The following is a 23,643-nucleotide window of genomic DNA, read 5'->3' on the forward strand; positions in this document are numbered from 1 at the left end:
CTGGATTGCTTGTTCCCTGCCGTGTTGTTTTCCCAACTGATGTCGGCGTGATTAAAATCCCTCATGAGGACCAGGGCTTGTGAATGAGCAGTAACTCCTATCTGCTTATGAAGGGCCTCATCCACTTGATCCTCCTGGTTGGGTGGTCTGTAGCACACCCCCACTGTAAAGTCTCCTACCCTTCCTTTCACCCTGGTCCACAGGCACTCGATTCATTCATCATCCCTTGCCAGGTGGAGCCCCGTGCATTCTCGCTGTTCATTTAAAATTAATTCTGCTTTGACACAAGTCACCTGACTCTGTTCCAGGAATATGTAAAACTAGTGACACAAATATGCTGATAGTGTTGTCTTCCCATTTTTTTCCCAGTGTGGCTGATCTGAAACATGCGATTCAAACGAAGTATAAGATTGCCATTCAGCACCAAGTACTCGTTGTCAATGGAGGAGAGTGCATGGCACCAGATAGAAGAGTATGCAGTTACAGTGCTGGAACAGTAAGTGCCTACTGCATTCTTTGTCTAAACTGTCATTTGTAGGGGAAGAAAAAGATGTTTTAGTAAGGACTTTTTAAGTATTTTTCTGTAGTGTACTGTTTGCTGAATTTCTTTGGTTTGCAAGACATATTTGTGTTCAGTTTATACATGGAGATTTTAACATGTTCTTAAGGCATGTTACCCACATAATGAAATAATTGGTGATTGAACAGTTTATTGCCTTCACTCAGTGTTTGTTTTCATTTTCTTTTTGAGTGTAGGATACCAACCCAATTTTTTTATTCAACAAAGAAATGATATTGTGTGAACGTCCACCAGCTATCCCCAAAACCACATTTTCAGCAGAGAATGAGATGGAATTGAAAGTAGAAGAATCTCTCATGATGCCTGCAGTGTTTCATACGGTAGCATCACGGACACAACTTGCTGTGGTAAGTAAATTCTTACTGTACTTGAATGCCAAAGGAAAATAACATTTTTGTATGTTAGAGGGGAACTTTGTTATAAATTATGAAAATGTTTGTTCAAAAGATATTAAGAATGGCATATTAGCGATGATGCATTCTTCAGAGCCTTTGTCTTGAGATTTCAAGGTAGGTATTGAAATGTGCTTGTCTCTTCAGCATGTTCAAAGCTTCTTTCAAAAGCATATCGTCATACAGCTTTATGGATGTATATGTTTACAGCATTTGCAAAAGAAAAGCAATCTGGTTGCTTTGGACCCAGGCCTTAGTGCTCTGCCTTATTTTCAGTGTCTTCAGACTGCCTCCACCTGAAAACGGAAAGGTTTCTTTGGAAACATTGTTAACTCAAGTAGAAAATTAGCAGTATAGTTTTTAAAAGCATCTTTCCAAGCTTCTGTTTCATCCTATATGTCTAAACAACTTGTCGGAATTCCAATCTGATTACTTCTGTATTATTTTGATAGCAGGAACTAATTCTCTGCAATGTGGTCAGTAAGATAATCAGATGGGTATGCAGTAACAATGGCTGCATGTTCAAGAGTTTTCTGTAGCTGAATTGCCTGCCTTTCTTCATGTTAGGAAATACTGCTTTTGTTTCCCTTCTCGAATTTCATGGTTAAATGCATTAAATATTTTTCATGTCGGTAAGATTATTTAAACACAAGGGCTGGGAGTAGGGGAATGGTTGTGTAGTGCTTAATGCAAAATGAATAGTAATACATGTTTTTTGCACATTGCCTTCTTAATAAAGTTTCTTAGTTTCAGTGATAACTTTAATGCAGTCCAAAAGAATATTTAACACTTGAAGTGGTTTTTAATGCCCTACAGCTGAATTTGGACAAAAGTGCTAAGTCTTGCAGATAGCATGGGTTTTTTTTGTTTTCCCCCTTGGGGGTATTTAATTTTCCCCCTGTCAGGAGGGTGAGAGTTAACCTGAATAATCTGGCCTTGACATACTGTCAGATTTAAGGCAATGATTGAGTCCATTAGACTCTCTTCCTCTCTCTACCACCTGTTGGCAGTTACTGCTGACTTAGTAAATAGGACCCTGAGTTATTAGGGATCTGTGAATCGTATGAGTGTCATGTGGAGAAGAGGGGATATTGATGTGATTTCAGCTCGGAGTGGGAGGTTTCATTTGTGCTCCCTGAAGAGTGAGTATTCTGGTTTAGAAGCTGAAACTGAAAGTGCTTTAAAAGCGTTTTTTCGGTGAGATGTTGAGGACTTTATAAAAGCCATCAAGACTGATATCTGTCAAATGCCTTACATTGATCTGATATGAAAGGGGGGCTGTAGTAAGTACTGTGGTGTTTATGTTCATGCTTTACCTATAGTAATGGAACTGAGTGGTGGTGCTACCCAGTCTCATATTTCTCATTGTTGATACTTTATCTTCTTTCTTGTTCCCATCCCTGATTTTTTGGTCTTAAAGATTCTTAATTTTGGTTTTGGTCTGGTGAAGTTAGTGTACGCTGATAGAATAGATTTAATTCCTTTGGAGTAAGCTCTTTATGTTCCAGGAGTTTTTTTATAACAAGTAGTGCTACTTAGACTTGGAAGGAATTGTTAGTGCTACCTTCTCTTCCCCCTTGATTCTGAAGGATGTATTAATATGCAGAGCAAGCATATGCACTGTTTCTGATTTTAAATTAATTTTTTAGATCTTTACTAGCTCGTTCTGGTGGCAGGTCTTCTGTAAAGGAAGCCCATATTTCAGAAATTCTCTTAATCTCTGTATGGAGTACAGCTTTTTTTGGGCAACTGGAGCTATAAACTTTTCAGTCTTTACCTAAATATTATCTAGAGAAAGTGATTCTGAGCTGATTTGCAAGAAGAAAATAAATCTTTCCATCTTACTTGATGGCATCTATGAATATTATTACAGGATAGGGGGAGGAATGTAGTACTTAGTTCTTTAAACATGGATCTAAGTAGAAGGGAGGTTTTATTTTTAGCCTGCAGTTTTATTTTCTGTTCCCCACTTCTTCCAGTTCTTCGCTGTTTGTAAACAGACTACTATGGTAGTAGAATCTTTTGTGAAAAAAATTAGAAATTTATTTAAAAATTAAACAGGTAGTAATATTCTTAAATCTAATGGACCTTTACATGCACAGTTAATTGTATTCAAGATTTTAAATGTTTCAAAACCATAAGTTCTGCGTTAGGCTGTGAAAAATGCATTTGGTACTTTAGGAGGTCAGGGGAATGACAAAGCCATGTATTGTGAAGATTTAGTAAATAGAATATCATGACTTTAGATGTACAAATGTCTGAAAACTGTACAAAGGAGTTATTGCAGTATTGTACAAAAGCAGTTTTTCATGATGCCTACTTGAAGCATATTGAGCACTAATTCAGAAGAAACTGAGGGAGTACTGGAAATGTGGTTAGGACATTAATCTTCTTCAAGGTTCACCATAAGCCTCTTGGCTGGGACGAAGAGGGAACATGGGATATTAATCCTTCTCAAAATTGATTAAGATCTGGGGAGAGCTACAAGGGCTCTAAACCTCTGTAATTGTGAGATTGATGCATCCAAAGCCACACTGAGAGTACTGTAGAGATCTGCAAAATGGGCATGAAAAATCTGCCTTAGAGTGATCCAAGCTTTGTCTTTTTATTAATTTTTGAGAGACAGTAGCCTGCTTTACCAGAATAACTAGAGTGGCAGTACTTGATGGAGAGTTTTTGCTTCTTGTAATTATTTAGAATAATTTATTTAAATAAATTTAATATATTAAATATTCACTATTAACATGTACTAGTACATGATAAAATGTCTTGTGTTAGGAAGAGTTACAGTCTAAATCATTGTTCATGACAGAAGGTCTTACCTATTCTCATCAACAGTAAGAAACAGTAATGTATAACTATGTAAAAGTAAGGGAAAATATTTAATAGCTATCAGTTTCTGTTTAATTTGGTATCTATTCTGCCCAGAGGATCTACAGTATGATTTTGAAATCAGACTTGATTTGAAATTGTAAATGACATATGAAATAGGAAAAATTGCTTAGAAGATGGCTGCTAACTTACTATGGAAGAACTCTTGGTTATCTCTTTACCCATGTCGTCTTTAGTAATAGACAGACTTGTTTTGTGGAAGATTATGAATATTTCAGGGTGTGAAAACTTATTTCTGTCTTATTTCTTCTTCATTTTAACGCTGCCTAAAACCTCTTGAATTTAATTACATTTTTTGGTATCTGTGACTTGAACTGTATAATACTAGGCAACTATGCTGTAGAACTATGTGGAAGTTGGTTTTTTTTTATGTTACTTTATTTTTAACCTTATTTATTTATACTGTGGAGAAAGGTGGACAGATAATTCTGACTCATTTTTTCTGATCTGTGCTTTGTATACAGTGATACATGGCCTTTACCTTTTTTTTTTTTTTTTTAGAGTAACAAGTAGGTCTAGATTCTCCTTCAAAAATATTTTTTTTTAATCCATGCATTATTTCTTCTCTATTGTTTTTGTCTGTTTAAAACTTACCATTATTGCTTTAAATTCTGCTTTTGTGTTCTGCATATTTTTTGCCATAATCTTCACTTATCTGTAGTTACTCTTCAGGTATAACCAAATGTCATCTTTTAGTTTGCCGTGGAAGCTCTGCTAGTCTTATAAACTTTTGTCTATATATTTATAGGATATAGGTATGTATAAAAGCAGACTGTTTTTTTTTTTGCAAGTGAAACTAATTTCATTAACTTATTCATAACCTTTTCAGGATTTTAATACCTCCTATTCAAAAGTAATTTCCATGGGAAACTTAGTAACTTCTTTTTGGTTTTTCATGGTACTGTCATTATCATACCAAGATGCTTCAATTTTTTTCTATCTCTTTGCTTTCATGGTTTTAATATCCTTATAGATTTTTCTTAAGTTCCTTTGGATTACTTGAGATCTCATTCCATAGAATTCACAGTATAAAAATCAGGTTGCTTTAAAGAAGCTATGTCTGCTACCTTAACTTGTTCTTTTGCCGGTTAAACTGAAACTCTTGCCATAGCTTTTGTCATATGTGGTGCAATCTCCTAGTTTTATAAACTTTTTTAATCCTATCCTTTTTGCTCAATGTTGCATCTGCTGTCTGCCGTTTAAATCTCGGGTAAAGCAACTTTATAAGCCTATTTTCATTTTATGTCTTGGTATCCTGGTTTCCCTCTGACTTAAAAACTACCTTTGAGATGTCTATACCTAAAAAGTTACAGCTTGCCTTTTTACAATTAGTGTTGTTTCCCATCTCTCTTCCAGTTCAATCATTTTGACCCTGAGTTGCAATATGTGGACAATGAGATGCACAAAGTATTTGCAAAAAGTTATGTACACACCAGCTTAGAAGAAGACAACCTGTTCTTAACAGAGCATGTTGTGTAATAAACTACTTTGTGTGAGTCTTGTCTAATTGTCCGTGATCTGACTGAAGTTCCAGTGTTATTTGTCCCAGGAGGATATTGGAAACTTGAACTCTTTGTTAGTGGATGTGTTTCACATTCTGTGTGAAACTGTTGCTGTCATCATCAAACTGTCAATTCCGGTCGTTTTTGCTTTGAGAAGTAGGAATGAGGATGAGAAACTGTGCGATCATTTCATTTGATTGCCTCAAACCATGGCTGTAGTCATAGTACCTAGATCAGTCTTGGTTTAGTTCCAGACACTTCATAATACTTAAGCCAAGAAGTGTAGTCATGCTTCCTGAAAGCTATGTATCTACTATTTGTAGAAGTGCTCTTTCACTTCTAGAAGCTTTTCTGAGACCCTCTGGGAAAGATTTGCTTTGAAATTTTAATATTCCTTAAGATGTTGTAATATTTGTAACAATTATGTAGCTAAATTAATGCTATTCATTCTTTTTGGCTTAATGATTAGTCTAATAGCCAGGATTCTAGTTTGTCCATGGAAATTCAGACTTTTTATGTAACTCAGAATAGTGATCAATTTCGTAATCTTTTAAAGTAATTAAGTTAAAATGGCATAGGTTTTAGTTTACTCTAAAAGATACAGCATTTTTTTTTGTTTGGCCTTTGCAACCAAAGCTGTTAGATCAATCTTTTAGAAAATTGACCAGCAGAAAGACTTGGGTGGCTCGGAATCAATCTGGTACAAGTTATCAGTTAACCTTCTACCATGGTTTGATTCCCTGACTATGGTGGTTTATGTACATTTCTCAGTATTTCACCCTTTCAGTACTTAAAAGGAACCTATAAGAAAGATGAGTGTGATCTTTTTAGCAGGGCCTGTTGCGACAGGACAAGGGATAATGGTTTTAAAGTAAAAGATTGTAGCTTTAGGCTGAGTATAAGAAAGAATTTATTTATTTTTTTTTTAATTTTTACAATGATGGTGATGAAATGCTGGAAGAGATTGTGACAGGGAGGTGGTGGAGGCCCTGTCCTTGGAGGCATTCAAGGTCAGGCTTGATGGGGCTCTGAGCAACCTCCTGATCTGGTTAAAGATGTCCCTGCTCACTGCAGAGGGGTTGGACTGGATGACTTCTAAAGGTTTCTTCCAACACAGTGTTCTATGTTTCGGGGTTTGTTTTTTTTTTGGTGGCAAATTCTCTCACTTGACTTCTGCAGGCCTCCTTTTAATGTCAGAGTGAAGAGCTGGTAAAAACAGTACTGAAGAACAAGTCATTAAGCTATGATTTACAGAATAATTTACTCTGTGTTATGCTGATGAAATAAATATTTTTGAGCACATAATAGGTCATGAACTGTGTGGACAAGTGTCCAAAGGATGCAGTCACCACAACCAACCAATATTAAAGGAGAATGGAAAGATCAGCTGTCTAATGAAAGGAGATTGCCATGAAATATCAAAGTCGCCCTCAGTGAAGTTTGCTGTTCCAACTACAGGTTTTAAAAGCTGAAATCTTGAAGTGGTTAATCTAGTAGCTTTACTGGTGTTATAGTTGGCAGTGTATGAATTGGAAATAATGATCCTGGTTACTAATTTTGATAAGCAAGATAAAGGTTACCTTTTGTTGAAGCATTTATTTGCTATTACAGTGTTTGGACGTGTGTAATTTCACTTTCAAGGATCCTTTTTATTGGCCTGAGACTGATTTCTAGGGTGACTGAAACCTATAAGAAGTCCTTTTTACAGGATTTCAGACACATGGCAATAGAGGACTTTGATGACTTGTTTCCTTTTACCACAGGGTTGTAGAGAATGGAAAGAACCCTGCATTTCCTGAGAACTTTTGTTCTTTAGAGGTAAGTCCAAAGACCACTTAAGACAAAGAGATCTTCCCTGGATTTTTGTTATTCAGATGAGCAGAGTTAAGACAGTAGGATGCAAGCCAGTCTTGAGTTGATGGGAAACCTTTGCCCGTTCATTTCTGTTTTAGATAAAATGTATTTTGTTGTTCCTACTGATTTTGGGTGAAATCTGCTAAACAGAAGTAATTATAACTGAAAGAATTGCCTACATTTAAGTTACGAAGATCAAAGGAAATAATTCAAGTAAACGTGCTCTTGGAGGACTGGGCCAAAGATAAGAATCTTTCTGGACCTGTTAATTTCTTGGCAAATTAGGTAGTGAAGATGCCTTTATTTACTCTTCAACATAATAGCAAGTTGAGATAAGCCTGGGTTTGTATAGTGTTGTACTGATGCTTATTGGTTAGTGCCACTTTCCAGTGGTACGGTGAAGCTCTCAGTGTTGTAGATTTGCTGGTATAGCTGAGTAAGATGGATATAGCTCTACAAGGCAACTGAAGTTAATTCTTATGCTCTGTGTACCGTTGGGTGCCTGCCAGTTACCATTGAGTGGATCTGTGAAAAATCTATGACAAAAGCAAGCCTGTTGTTAGGCAGGCTTCATTTTCTGTGCTGAAGTTGGCAACTTCTTTGACAAGTGTTAAAACCTATGTTGGATTGCAGGCCTTTATTTATATATCTGACATAATTCAGATTTTAGACTTTATTCATTTAGTGGAGAGCTGCTTAATTATTTTCTGAGTACATACTTACTGGTAATGTGGAATAGATTGGTCTTGATCCTTCTAAAATAGCCTGAGAAGGTGTCCCAGGAAATGTCATCTGTAGAGATGGTAGGAGGAACAAGCCAAATCACTTGAAGATGTATTTCAGTAGTGATGGAGTGGTAAGAAGGATGTGTCTGTGTAGTTTTTAACTACTTTTAAGCACACGGGTACTCCAAAGGAGGCAGAAGGCTTCTCCACTTTATTTTCTTGCTGCAGACCCACTCACATTTTGAAAGCAGGGTTGTAGGACTGACTGAAACAGTGTTTTCTTCTTGACACCTCCATGCAGCATTAAATAATAAAATAATGGTTTAACATGGTGGTCTTGCTCCCTGCACAGGTATCTACTTAGTGTAGTCTAAGACTGAAATAGTTTGGATAGGTGTACAAATAGTTACTCCATGTGATTTGAACTTTGTTAGAGCCATCTACTTCGGACTCCCTGAATACAGAGTAATATTCTTTGCTCTTTGAACATAATGAGCTTATTTCATGGTATTGCCTAAGGAACAAGCCTGAAAAGCAGTACTGGTTCCTGCAGACTCCTAACTGTGTTCAGGTTTGTCCATGCAGACAGAATTCTGCTGCTTGCCTGCCACCACCCAGAGAGATTTTCTTTTGCGCTCTGGATGAATATGTAAAAAGAAATCTATGAGGAAAGTATGGAATATGTTATAATATCTTAACATGTGTGCCCTGAAACTAAACAGAGGCATGACTGTTTTCCAAGTTACCCTTAAGCAGTTTGACTTGTAGTTTACAGGTGAGTTTGAAAACATGTTATCTGAAAGAAACTTAGGTATGTTTTCAGGCTAATGAATTTTATTTTGAGCTCAGTACTACTTAAGTTTGAGCTTTAAATATTTCAGGAAAAAAAAAAAAATCTGTGTTTCAGTATCATATTTATTTCATAAGTGGATTTTTTTATGTCCATGTCTCCTGTATATACAAGAAGAAGCTGCAGCTCATCCGACAACGAATACCTGGTTGAATACTTAAGTGTAGCAGTGCCTTTGGCCTTGTCTCTGTTATATGACACATCCTGACACTTGTCAGAATGTACTTCTGTTATGTAGTTTCTAAAAAATAAATAAATACTAATTTGTGGTTCTGGGAAATACTGCTGCTTACTCTCACTTTTGTAAGATTCAGACTGCTGGAGTTCAAACTCTTGGTTTAGTTGTATTTGAGTAAATGGCCACAGATTAGACTCCTAGATACAGTGTCTGTGCTGCTGACCAATAATGTAACAAGTGATCTCAACTGTAATGTGTGGGGTTTTTTTTCTCAACTGAAATTTAGTAACTTCTGAATTCTCTTCTGTGTTTGAAAGTGTTTTTTTGAGGAAACAGCCTTGTTGTAACTAAAATCTTAAATTGACAACAGGTCCTCAAGGGAGCATCAAGAACGACATATAATAAACCTTCATAGGACAACAATAACTTGTAACTTTTGGCTTCTGTTGTGAACACAATAAGTAGATCTGGCTAAAAAAACAAAAGTTGGCCACTAGGTAAGAGTATGTCTTAGGGTGGAAAGCCTGGTTGTGTCAAGCCTAGTATATAAATTTCCTTATTACACATTTGAGCTGTGTACCATGCTAAGTGCTGTTGTCCAGAGGAGAACAGAACTATCAAAAGCCAGTACCCAGGGCTTTTAAAGAAATATATTTGTTTGAAGGTGGGAGAAGTCCAGTCTTTGCTTTCCTTGGTACACTGTGATTGTAGATGGCTTACATTGTTTTAGTCTTCAAACTAACATGTGTTCTGTCTGTGTTCTCAGTTCTGGAACTCTTGCCAGCAGTTTAGAGGAGGGTTGACTTTGGGAGGAGGGTAGTGTTTGTGAGTGGCAAGTGAAACGCTTGTGTGCATTGTGAGGATGTACATTAGAACACAATGAGGACCTTGTTAGATTTTCAGCTTTGTATTTTTAGTGTAATTTTTATCATACCTTAGGGTAAAAAGCCTGTTCTGTTGCTTCTTAATGTGATGATTGAGGAAGCAGTAGTTATGCTTTTTTATACGCAGTGGAATTTGTCTTTGGGTAACTTCTATACCAAGTGAATTTAAGAAAACGATACAAAATTGTTCAAGTTGTCAATATTGTGTTAGCGTATGTGAATTTAATGTATAGACTTGAGACAGTCTGACTTGCCGATGTCAGCCCTATCTGGGTGCCTTCACAGTTGTATTATCAGTTGCTTTTAACTTGGAAAGTTCATGCAGCAAATAAAATAGTTGTTCTTTTCAAAACAGAAATCCTTGTTCTCCTGTGCACAGCAAGTTTGTAAAACAAGACAAATACCATTTTTACTACAAAATAATAGAAATTTTTAGTAAGTCTTAATTTCTTTGGAGTTGGATGTATATATATTACTCATCTGCTGATTACTTAGATACATACTGGTGATTTGAGGGACAATGGAGTTTTGTCATGCTCCTTTAGACAAGGCTTGGACTTTTAAGAAAAGAGAGGGTGTTCATAAGCTTCATGTTTTTTCAATATTAATTCTGAAATGTTTGGATAAAATGTTCTGCAGTTTAATCGTTTACTTCAGGAAAATAAGTGTTGTTCGGTTATAAATTTTTTTTTGTATATGCATATGTGCTGCTAACCATGTGTTCATCAGTGAATGCATTCTGAAATATAGTGATGTGGTGGGTTTTTAACACTGCTTTCTCACTGTATTTCCAAAAGTTGTTTTTCTGTGCTTGGTTTTCTCACAAGTATTATGGCAGAGGCAATTGGTGTGTTTTAGTCCTAGATTAACAGTATGCTCAGCCTGCAAAAAGTAGTCAGATTTTCTTTCTTGAGGGGTAGGTAGATAATAAAAACTCAACATACAAGTATGCTTAGGAGTATATTTTCCATGTAGTATGTTACTGATAAAGTATTGATCTGAAGGAGTTACTGTATGACTTATATTTTACTTTCTCATTTTGGTGTTTTAGTAGGATCTTTGAGGAGGGCAACCTGTTTATCTTCAGTTGGTAAACTTAAAATAGTTAGTCTTCCTGCTAGTTAAAACTCTGGAATTGAATATAATATGCGTTGCTGTTAGTGCACTTTTAGTAAGATATGGTACTTATATGTAGGTCTCTTAACTCTGCTGAATCAGGTGATAATTAAATTCTTACCTTCTTATGACAGTAAAATGTCTTTAATTCTTAGAATCATAGAATGTTAGGAGTGGAAGGACCTCTACAGGTAATCTAGTCCAACCCCCCTGCCGGAGCAGGATCCCGTAGGGCAGCCGCACAGGAGCGCATTCAGGCGGGTTTTGTGTCTTCCCGTCCCTTAACAGGAAAAACTTCCATGTTGGTTTGCGTATACCAAGTTTCAGGGTATATTTTGGAGTTTTGCAGATACTCTGCACTGCTTCCCATCATGTTGCATCTGGTTTATTACACAGTGGAAGATTTCAATTAATTACCTGCCCTGCTGTTTTCCTCATGCATCTCTTCTTGCATCTGGTGCACCAGCTTCTGCTGACTGATCCCGCAGTTCATTGCCTTGTTCTGAGCTTCTGCTTGGCTCATCAAGAGCTTTCTCTGTTGTATTTCTCTGCATAAATGGACCTTGTTTGCCAGCAACTACTGTCAGATTAGTACAAGTATTATTATTCATATATGTGTGCACTGAATATTTTGTATTAGCAGCATTTGATTTTGTAAGGTCTTTTTGGAACTGCAGCTTTCACCTGCCTGTTCTGAAGGTATTTCTCAGTAAATCATCTATCCATTTTGTTGTCATCGAATTAAGTTTTTTATTTAAGAATAAAGGAAGCTTTGTTTATTTTTAATGACGTTTTAAAGTGTCTAACTTTTAACTATTTGAATTTAACACTTTTTACGTTAATATTTTCTAAATGTTTCTAATGTTTTATGTAGTTAACTACAGTAATAACCTGAAGTGATTTGCATTTTGTTGAATTTTTTTTTTTTTTTTTATTATTTCAGGAAATGTATGAGGTTGCCAAGAAACTTTGCTCCTTTTGTGAAGGTCTTGTACATGATGAACACCTTCAGCATCAAGGCTGGGCTGCCATAATGGCCAACTTAGAAGATTGTACATACTCTTACCAAAAGCTGCTTTTCAAGTTTGAAAATGTTTATTCCAGCTATTTGCAGTCCATAGATGATATCAAATTGAAACTTACACAGTAGGTTTACCATTAAATTCAGCCTCAGTCTCTGGAGTTACTATGCGGGAAACTTACTTTTTGAGTTTTGGATGTATGGTGCTACTTCTAGTTAGTTAAGCATGTGTATGTTTGGTTATGTGTCACAGAGAATATTATTCTGTTCTTTTTTTCCTTGTATTCATCAGCACACAGAAACCTGTAACAAACAGCTCTTAAAGAGCTGGAGGCCTTCCAAATGTGCACTAGAAATAGGTAGATAACAAGCTTACACATTAATCAAGATTTTTAAATACATGTTTGCACTTTTGAATTAATTGCTTTTTAGTACACGTGAGCAGCAGATGTTAAGGATGATGCTCTATGTTGAAAGTGTGAAGTATAACACAAAATTTCTATCTGTAGAGATACCTTTGAGAGTGCCTGTGTGTGTGTTTACTCGTGTGTTGGAAACGCTGGATGTTAATTCAAGGAAAATCTTGTACATCTTTCTGGACGTAATAATATTATGATATTTCTGAGTGCTTTGCCTAATACCATGTACATAGATGTTGGGTGCTTAAAGACAAAACGCATAATCTTTTTAACCTTTTTTTTAAAAAAAAAATGGTTGAACTTCATAGCTTTTACCAAATATGTAGAAACTATTAAAACTCTGCAAAAGTAGTCAGCCAGAAGACACTCAATATTTGCTAGTAAGCATTGATACCCATTCAGATTGGAAATGTAGAATTCTGGATTGTATTTAAAAAAGGCATGTCTCAATTTATCAGACTGTTGATTTTTTTCGTTGCATTATAAATATAAGCTTACTTGGAAGTTTAGAAGAGTATATTCAGCAGTAGAGGAGAGCAAAAGCTGTAACTTTAATTGTGCTCCCATAGTATTGATACTGAATACAGTATTTTGAAAAGGTAGTTACCGAATTAATTTTGAAAACTGCTTCAGTTCTAAAACAAATAGTACCTTACAGGTGGCTTGTATCTAAGTTTTTATATCACATTGTCTTCTAGATACTGATGGCTTGTTTTTTCTTTTTGCCCTTTTTAAAAAAAGCTTGGGCTCTGCTGTTTCTATCATGGCCAAGATACCACTGCTGGAGTGCCTAACAAGACATAGTTACAGAGAGTGTTTAGGAAGACTGGATTCTTCAGCTGAGCATGGAGGGACAGAAAGTGAAGAAACTGAGGATGGGAAATCTGCTGAATTGGTGCTTTATTCTGATATATCTAAAGTGAACAATAAATCAATGTTAGCCTCATTTTGCAAGTCAGTTGAACATTCGGCTTTGGAAGGCACAGATCCTGAAAATATAAAAGATGATAAGGAATCTGGTCAAAATGCTACTGTCCAGGACAATGAAACATCAGTAGAACTGAAAGATGATGATCAGCCTTCCTTCAGTGTGTCTTTGTTAGACTGGATAAATGTTCAAGATAGACCTAATGATGTTGAATCACTGGTCAGAAAATGTTTTGATTCTATGAGCAGGGTAAGTTAATGATTTTTTTAAAATCAAAACATTGCATTGAATGTTGCTGTTTATCTTCCAGATGCTGGTGCTTTTGAATTGACTGAACTTGTTTTAACTCATTGTTTCTTGGATAACTTTCTGAATGGAGACTAAAGCAGAGCCAGGGGTACTGAGACGGTGGGAAATATTTTAGGAGTTCTTGTGTGTAAAGAATTTGACCTTTACAAAAATGTATAATTTCACAATGAATGGTTGTATCTTGATTGTTTCTCAAATAGCCATTCCTGCCAGTAGCTTCTTATAGCGTAAAAGCAAAGTGACTTCTTTTTTTTCTTTGCCTTTTTTCTTGGAAGTTAGGCTTATAATGAAAGTAATGATTTTCCTGGACTAAAATTAAGGTTCTCTGGGTTAAAAGTACTGAAGCCTTTATTAAAATATAGAACAAATTCCTATGATTAGTTGTGATAAATTTACATACTATATATATATGCATTCTTTATTAGATGGTACAGATGTGCTCTGAAGAGCCCAACATGTCAATTTGTATTTCTGCTGCTGGTAGAATAAAGCATTACTCACTTTCTTTACTTTCAAAATGATGAACCATTGAGCATTACAACCTTTAAAATCCTTTTGCCTAGAGATTTCCTTCTTTCTTTGCTTTCACTGCAGCTTATATTTCTTACGTTGTTTGTGTATTCATAGTTTTATTCTATTACAACTCGATATACCTTGGTCAGCGGAAACAATTTATATTTTCTTTGACACTTTTTCCTCCATAAGGTAAGACTGGACGATTGTCTCCAGTATGAACCCAGTGTGTTGTAGGGAGCATTATGATGCATTCAGTTCTGTACTTTGATTTTTTTTCAATTCTGGCTTAAGAGTAGTTGGAGAATTGGGCTGAATATTAAGGGCTGTTTAAGATTTTGAGCTGTCTGAATTTTAGTAGTTTAGTAAAGGCAAAGAGAAAGATTGGACTTCTAAAACTTTTTTTTCTTTAGCAAAAACAATATTCACTTTTATGCTGAACTCTGAAACAATCCTTTGTCCTGTTTGTTCCGTAATGCTATGAGATGCTCTCTACCACATTAAAACAACAGTATCAATACCCAGTAGTTCGGTTGCGAGAAAATGAATTCACTTTCTACGTAATATTAAGCGGGCAAAAATTTAATGCTCTTAAAAATCAGTATTTTAAGAATCAGATATTAAAGAGTTGCTTCCAGATAAACTGTAGTGATACTAAAGATGCAAAAATGAGTAACCAGTTGAGTTAAAATCCTTTTTTTGTCTTTTTATCAGGTACCTTTTGTATCACATTGTAGTCTTTGTGACATACATGGCATGTTTCAGAGAGGCTATCCTATAATTGTATGCCTTTCTATTCTTGCCTTTTCTAATACTAGTCAAAAATACTTTGTTTCAACTATTTTGAATCTTAAGCAGATTTTTTGTGGAGGAAAAATGTGGTTGTTCGTACTAAAATGAAATATCTTCTTATTTTCTTGGCATAAGCAGAATTGGCAAGTAATGTAAAAGCTTTAGTCAAGACTATTCTGGCCGCCACCAGAAAAAACGTGATTGATCATTCTTGATCTGTTATGGTTCACAAAAAACTCAAAGCTTTCAAGTAATGTGATAATTCCTAGTTTACCTTAGGAGAAAGATTAATATACTGCATTTTGATAGCAGCACAGACAAAGGATTGAATCTTTGCCTACCATTGGTTTTGAAGTAGTCGAAAAACAATTTTGGCCTGTAGCTGAAAAGGAGAAGAAAATACTAAATAAATATCTTGCAACACAGTTGTTTTAATATTTACTTCAGGTGACACTACAACCTGATAAGCTAGAATAAAATGGCAACACATTTGGGGTTTTTTTTTTTGCGTTTTCCCCATGCCCTCTCCTTCTTTGAAATATGAACCATGCAAATGGCTTGTGATTGCAATTCTTATTTGAATCTCTGAATTCAGGTAAGATTTTTTCATGAAACTGTAGAGCATCTTAGTATGAGCTTTATACCTCTGATACTAGTAGACTTGGCGGAACTGGTGTGTTGCAGAGTGCTGCTGGATATCTGTTTCTTCCAGCCTCCTTCAAGGTGTTTCTGCAAAATGATCCTTCTAATTGCAGAAAGCTAGGCTGCAGTAAAAGCAAGTAAAGGTAAGTAGGAGCTGAGCAGATGTTTCTGTTAAGTGCTGTTGTAGCCACCTGAATAAAAGCCTAGAAAAGGAAAGAGACTTTTGAAGATGAAGAGAGCAGTTATTGTCTACCAGTTAAAGTAGAGGTGAGAGTGTTAACAGATGCAGTTAAGTCAGAGATGGATAGAGGAAATAAGTTTCAGGACTAAATGAGAGGAGTAAGCATTCTTTGTTTAAAAAAAAAAAAAAAGAAAGAAAAAAGATAGAAACCAACTTGCTTATGAAGGGGAAAACCAGTATTTTGTCTGTTAAGAAATTGTTCTGGATACTGCAATGGAGTGATTCCGGATTGCACAGGGGAATAATTCTGAAGAGGGTGGCAATGACGATAATCCTATAAAAACAATCTTGTTTAATCCCAGTCTATTTTTTATACCGGTTCTTGAAGAGGGACAAATCACTTGAGAAAGACCAAGATTCTTAGGACTATTTATAACATACCAAAAATTAGCCTTTGTTGTTTTCAGAGAACTTTGACTTACACTGTCACATTAGTAATCACACTGTTCTAAGAAGTTCTGTACTAATCACTGGATTTGACTATGTCCCCCTTGGTCAGTGTTTTTTTTAAATTTTTTTTTTTAAGCTTGTTTTCGTTGGTTTGAAAATAATGGAACACCTATTCTTTGTAGTCGCTCCTTAATATGTAATGCTTTTCCTCTTCACTTTCCTCTCCTTATTCCCCAAAGGGGTGTTGCCAGAAGGAAAAAATGTGCGTGAAAGCTTTTATGCAGTTAAATAATAGATTGAGAGGAAAACAGTACTTTTATTTATGTTAATATTGAGTCATATAAGTGCCAGGTTTTTTTGAGGATTACTTTGTGTGCTCTCTAAGTGGCATGTTGATGAAAAAAGAGTGCTGTGACAGCTAGTGCAACTTGCAGGATGGTGTCTTTTTCACTAGATTCTCATGTAACAGGTAGCATACTATAACCATATTGGATAAATTTGGGCAAATTTCTTCATACTCTGCTAACACCTAATGACTTGCTGTGTTCTCAACTAATATGTTGCGGCTTTGGACAAAACTGTGGCCTACATAGGCTGTCGCAGTTACATATGTTGCTTTTATAATTAAGGAAATAAAGACTTTAATATATTTCACTACTCTTATAATAAAACTTGAAGAGCCACCCCTAATGCCTGTGGACATGAGGAGTCTCTTAATGTTTCAAATATTTATTTTTTTTTAATTCTAGTTAATAATACCTTGTGAAAATATGATGAAATAATTTGAATAAGATACGTTTTTATTAGGAAAAACAGTAACTAAAAGTATTATTAATGTATCATTTCTACATAGCCTGTTTTCCAGTTACTTAGAACTGATCTGCTTGTCTAGGGAGTCAGTTAAAACATGTATTTAGTGAGCAAATGCATCTTGAAGCTTTTTGCCATCACCTTCCCTACTGCACTTTCCGCTGAGTCACATTCATCATTCGTTTTGATTGTAACTTTATGGACTCTATTCCAGGGTAGACGCTGAGGCTTTAAACTGCTTTTTTCCCCTGCAGCCTGCCTTGTCCCTTTAACTAATGCTAGTTAATGTTGTCCTTTCCCCTTGTAAGGATCCTGATTTCTATGATGGTGTGGGTGGAATAGGAAATTCATACTGTGATATAAAACACACAAACTCATTAACTCAGAATTCTGAAACTAGATTTAAAATAGAAGAAAAATGAGTTTCTATAACCTTAATATTTAGATAGCTCGTATCACTTTTCATTATGTCAAGTGCTAATAAATTATTATTTCCCTTTTTTTCTTTTTCTTCTTTTTCTTCAGCTTGATCCAAGGATCATCCAACCCTTTCTGGCAGAATGTCGCCAAACTATCGCCAAACTAGATAATCAGAACATGAAGGCTATTAAAGGCCTTGAAGATAGGCTCTATGCATTGGACCAGATGATAGCAAGCTGCAGCAGACTTGTGAATGAACAAAAAGAACTTGCTCAGGTAATACACTTTTGTGTGTGCAGCGTTGGAAAATGGTATATTTTTGATATGTGTATGCTGTTAAAGGCTAAAACAAAACAATTGTATGTCTTAATGCAAGATAGATTTCAACGTGCCACATTGGAGATGCTCAAAAAGATGCTATATTCATAATAATTTGACATTTGCATATTGGTAGTCTTCTCATTTTATGGCGATGTAATACTTTTCAAGGGGGTTGTTGTTACATTAAGGTGCATTAAGGTTGTTAAAACTAATGAATGGTTTACAAATAGGTTGTGTTGTGTTACTGTAACACTGTGCATTACTTTAGAAAGCTGCTAATAAAAATAGGATCTGGTGAAGATGTCAAACAGCTATAAACTTTCCAGATATTTATTTTCAAACATTTGAAAATAGATATTTTTCATGAGTATTCTTAAGGAAAAGAAAACATCTGGCTTAAATATCTTAGTATCTGACTGACCACATCTTTTTCAAATCTGTCTAAATTCTGCCTGATTTCCAGCTACATTTAAGAGCGGACAAGTTTTTGCCAATGGCAGACCGTCAGAGACTGCCTGTAGTTTGCAGTTGCTCATATGTGAGAGACCAGGATCATAGAATCATAGAGTGCTTTGGATTGGAAAGGACATTAAAGGTCATCTAGTCCAACCTCCCTGCAGTGATGAGGGACATCTTTAACTAGACTAGATCAGATTACTTGTAGCCACATCAAGCCTGACCCTGAATGTCTCCAGGGATGGGGCTTTTGCTCCCTCTCTGAGCAAACCTGTTCTGGTGTTTCACCACACCTATTTCTTCTTTATATCCAGTCTAAATCTACCTTCTTTTTAGTTTAAAGCCATTACCACTTGTCCCGTTGCAACAGGCCTTGCTAAAAAGCTTGGCCCCATCAGTTCTCCTTGGAGCCTTCTTTTCTCCAGGGTGAACAACCCCAACACTCTCAGCCTTTCTTTACAGAATATGTGTTTGAGGCCTCTTATCATTTTTGTGACTCTGTTCTGGATGTGCTTCAACAGGTCTCTGTCTGTCTTTTGCTCAGGACTCCAGAGCTGAACACGGCACTGCAGGTGGGGTCTTGCAAGAGTAGAGCAGAGGGGCAGCATCACTTCCACTGACCTGCTGGCCACACTCCTTTCGATGCAGCCCAGGACCCGGTTGGCCTTCTGGGCTGCGAGGGCACATTGCTGGCTCATGTCCAGTTTTTACTACACCAGTATGCCCAAGTCCTTTTCTGTGAAGCTGCTCTTAATCATGTCATCCTTCAGCCTGTACTGATAGGGGAAATTGCCCTCAACCAGGTGCAGGACATTTTCCCTTGACCTTGTTGAACTTCTGCTAGTTCATCCAGACTCTCCTTAAAAGGAAGACAGAAACTGACAAAAACCTCAGTAGTGGAAGGAGAAAATGATGCATGCAATTGGCATTATGCTCAGGTGGCATATCCTGAACACTTCCTGTTGCACTAATTAATTCATTGGTTTGTTCTTAGAATGTTGTTGTCTGCTGACCTTTGACTAGATCCAAACATACAAGTGAAGATTGGTGAGGTGCTCCATTGTCCTTTTATTTATTCTCTTGGTAATGTTACTTAGCTCATGTGCCTTCCATGTGGTCAGCTTTTCTTCTTCAGAGGGGGCATGTTCTTCTATTTTCTGAAAAAAGGGGAATTATGACCCTTCTGCATTATGTATTTCAGGATTTAGAAAAACTGGGGACCTTCAGGTTTCTGTTGTGGGGGGATTTTCTGTTATCCTTATGGTCTAGAAATAGAAAAACAGCTAGAAAATCAGAACTTCAGTTGGAGATAATGTTAATTTTGAAGGGAAATACTGAGTGCTTGGTAACTTGTCACTCAACAATAGAGGCTCAGGGAAGACGTAACACACTTAATGGTTAATCACCAGGCTTGCAGTGAGGAGAGAGGTTAGTGTGCTTGTACTAGACAGTGTCATTTGGAGTGATAAGAAATTTGATTAAAGACTATTTTAAATGTAAAATATTTAGCTCCTTTTATTAAAAAAAAATAAATTACAGTGTCATACCAAAGGTTCTTTATTAAATACAGTTTCTCTGAAGAGATTCAGTTAACTTTATGCTTAAGATAGTCCTTTAATGCCTTGTTTGCACCTAAAAGTATATTAAAATCTCTGTGTGGTCATTATCTGATGTACAGATTTTCACCATTACATCAGAGCTCGTACCAAGAAGAAAGTCAGGAGTTTACAATTTCTGCTTGCACATTTGCATATTATTAATAGGAGGAAGTGAACAATGTTGCCTCCTTATCTTGGGGTGATTAGAGCCCCCTTCTGGGGCAGAGAGAAGAGGGGCTGCAGTTGCATAGGACTCAGACTTGCTGCTACGTCTTCTGGCTGGTAGGTAGAGGTGGATGCTACTAGTACTTCTGGCAGCATTGTTTGAAAGTGGAGCCTGTCTTCAGAGAATTTCAATGAGTAAGTTTAAAGAAGGTTTGTGCTAAAACTGTCTTACAATGTTGATGTTGTAGGCCAGTGCTAAATCCAGGGAAGTTTAGCATGATGGAAAAGCTACTCTTCATCCCTATGCTTTGTTGCCCAGTGCTGTGAGTGGTAATTTTAGTTGTGTTTTCCCTCTAGAAAAGCCTGGCTCAGGTTTACCAATCCCACTTCTGAGTGAGATGCATAAAAGGCAGGTGGAAAGATATTTTGTCACCTTGTTCAAGTGCTACTGTAAGTTTAGAATTTGTACCTTTTGAAGACTTGTCAGAGACTAGAACTTTCAAAACTCCATCTCTGCTGTTTTCTTTTGTAAATTATCTATTCCTTCACTTATGATATATAGGGAGTTTTAAGAACAATTAGAGAGAATGTGATGTTTGGGTTTTTTGAAGCTTCATTTAATTAAATGTTTGTGGTTAAAGATCTGTTGAAGTGTACTACCACTACTCCTTGAATTTTATATGAGAGCTATAGGAATTATTTTCATAGCAGTTTTAGCAGTTGTTTGGATACTGCTGGAAAACCTCAGATGCTTGTTAAGATAATTAGAGCTGGTATCACGTTACTCATTCAAATGATTGCCTATATAAAGTATGGTGAAGTGCAAGTGTTGTATATAAAAAGAAAAATACACGAGTCGTCATCTATAAATGTAGTACTCACAATTTGTGTGATAACTGTTAATATTTGGTATTATCTAAAAAAGCCTCCGACCTTTTTTATTTACATCATACCTTCCAGCAGTGAACTGTTTCTATTCATAAAGAAATAAAGTGGAGGTACTTTATACAACAAGGATAAGGAATATCTCAATGGTAATTCGTAGAATTCCACTGGCAGTATTTCTGTTGGAAGCTGTAGACTTGTTTTCCCCAGGTGAGAAAAAGCTGATATTCTATCTAGAATATGAGTTGGCTTTCTACCCCAATTTCATTATTAAAATTCAAACACAACTTATCCCACGTAGCGAAATACTCTGCTGCGAGAAGGCCTTATGGCTTAGTTAATTTTCTTGTTCCTGAACCTGGCTTATGAGGTTGTTTTTTCTTCATCAGACATTTTAATTAACTGGCCATTAAACAGTCTTTTATATGAAAAATGACATCCTGAGTTATGCAGTTGTATGGTTGATCTCCCTAATGTTTAATATGAAAAGCTGCTTTGTTAAATTAAAAAAACTATTTTTCTCTATGGAAGCTGGGATTTGTAACAGAAACGTATAGAATTGCAGTCAGTAGGTGGCATTACGCAATAAGAGTATGCCTCTAGAAAATTTGAAGCCTCTCTAATCTTTTAGTTTGATTCTGCCCATTAGCTTAACCTTTCCAACATTTTCATGTGTGGCTGTTACGTGTTTTAATTTCTCTATTAGTAGAGTCACTTTACAGAACATTTGGTTACATCCAAATGCATTTCCATGAATTAGATTTATAGAAATATTACTCTTCTAATTAGCTCTGTTATACTTAGTCAAAAAACTTGGTTGTCGGATGGGCTTATTCTCTTTCTGGATTTTTTCTCTTTGAAGCTGTTGGGAAATAGACTTCATCCTTCTCATACTCTTAATTGTATTTTCCTCCTGCTTCTGGTTACATCAAAGAATACCTCAGATTTATACATTTGTAGTGATACATGGTCTTCTCAGCTGCTTATTACATCACCAACTGCTTTCCCTGTCAATTGAACTTCAGTATAAAATATCTTTAAATATTCTTTACTGTTGATTCTTTGATTTGGAAATAGTTGTTGGGAAAAATCAATACAGGTATTACCATACCTAATTTTCTTTGCCTGTGATGCTCATGTCATGAATCCTGTCATCTGATCAGGACTAGAAAGGCAAGAACTTGTAAGAACAATTGATTTTTTAGATTTTGAATTTCTTCACAACTTTGGGGGTTCATCTCCCCCTCATCTTTTTTTTTTCCTTAGCTTTCTACAGTTTTGTACCTAGGTTTTTCTAATATGCCGAGAATTTTCTTTCTGATTTGCACACTAGAGTAATTTTGAATTTTGTTTTAAAGATAGGTCCACAGATGCAGAATTTGCAAAAGATTCTCAAATTTGTAAAAAGCCTTTTGGAACTGAGAAAAAAGCTGGAGGGGATTTTCTAGCTCACTGTATCCAGTTTTGCATAACTTTAGGCTTTATGCCATGTGATTTGTTTAAAAAGCTGCCTAAGCTGCTATTTAAAAGCAGATATTTTCTTGACTTCTCTGTTCCTGTTGCAAAGTTGTATACAATCTGATTGTCTTAATGTTTATAAACATCCATTAGTCTTGGACCTGAAAGTATTCTTGGCTAGCTCAAATCTTTATGTTCTCATGGCTATACAGCCTTTCATTTCAGTGCTTTGCAATTTTATCACAGCATATTTCTTCGGTCTTTGTCTTCCTCGACTAAAGAGACCAAGTTATTTTGATGGGACTTTCCTTCTTCATCTCAAGAACAGTTCTTCCCACCTTTCTCTGGTTTTCATTTCCTTGGCTCAGATAAGACGTACAGTTAAATTTGCAACCTACTTTTGTTTCCCAGAGGATCCTCACTCATTCAGTTACTCAGACTTCAGTAAATGGTTGACTCTTCATATTCTCTTCCATGTTCAGTATGCATCTTCATACATTTTTTTTTTATTACATGTAATATACTTAGATTTCTGTTCTCACTAGAATATAAATACTTATTGCAGATTTTCCAGATATGTTTTATAGCATTTTATGACAACATTGCTTTACATTGAATATCACAGAATCATAGCTAAAATTTGTGTTGTGGGATGGTATTTTCTTGCCTAAAGCAGCACGCTGTTTCTAGCAGTATTTTATCTCACCTGTTGAACATGATGGAGACAATCACTTGGCACAGTAATTATTCAGAATCACAGAAAGTTAGGAGTTGGAAGGGAACTAAAAAAATCATCTAGTCCAGCCTCCCTGCCAGAGCAGGATCACCTACAGTAGGTCACACAGGAACTTGTCCAGGCGGGTTTTGAAAGTCTCCAGAGAAAGAGACTCCACAACCTCCCTGGGCAGCCTGTCCCAGTCTCTGTCACCCTCACAGGGAAAAAGATTTTTCTAATATTTTTGCGGAGCCTCCTATGTTCCAGCTTGTACCCATTGCCCCTTGTCCTGTCGTTGGACATCACTGAAAAGAGCCTGGTTCTGTCCTCCTGACACACCCCCTTGACATATTTATAAATATCAATGAAGTCACCCCTCAGCCTCCTCTTCTCCAAGCTAAAGAGACCCAGCTCCTTCAGCCTTTCCTCGTAAGGGAGATGTTCCACTCCCTTCATCATCTCTGTGGCTCTGCGCTGGACTCTCTCAAGCAGTTCCCTGTCTCTCTTGAGCTGAGGGGCCCAGAACTGGACACGATATTCCAGATGTGGCCTCACCAGGGCAGAGTAGAGGGGCAGGAGGACCTCTC

At 36.3% G+C, this 23,643-nt stretch overlaps 1 protein-coding gene across 1 annotated transcript in view; it reads left to right on the forward strand.

Moving 5' to 3' along the window:
* Nucleotides 1-369: 369 nt before the first annotated feature.
* Nucleotides 370-23,643, forward strand: part of RB1CC1 (RB1-inducible coiled-coil 1) — a gene marked incomplete at its 5' end in the record, with an annotated part of 61,335 nt that continues 38,061 nt past the window's right edge. Inside the window, 5 exons of the mRNA XM_009873714.1 lie at nucleotides 370-496; nucleotides 757-927; nucleotides 11,917-12,119; nucleotides 13,155-13,590; nucleotides 17,564-17,734. Of these exons, the coding sequence (XP_009872016.1) occupies nucleotides 370-496; nucleotides 757-927; nucleotides 11,917-12,119; nucleotides 13,155-13,590; nucleotides 17,564-17,734 (1,108 nt within the window). The remainder of the gene's footprint in view (nucleotides 497-756; nucleotides 928-11,916; nucleotides 12,120-13,154; nucleotides 13,591-17,563; nucleotides 17,735-23,643) is intronic.

This window comes from Apaloderma vittatum, unplaced genomic scaffold (genome assembly GCF_000703405.1).
Source record: "Apaloderma vittatum isolate BGI_N311 unplaced genomic scaffold, ASM70340v1 scaffold697, whole genome shotgun sequence".
Classification (NCBI taxonomy): domain Eukaryota; kingdom Metazoa; phylum Chordata; class Aves; order Trogoniformes; family Trogonidae; genus Apaloderma; species Apaloderma vittatum.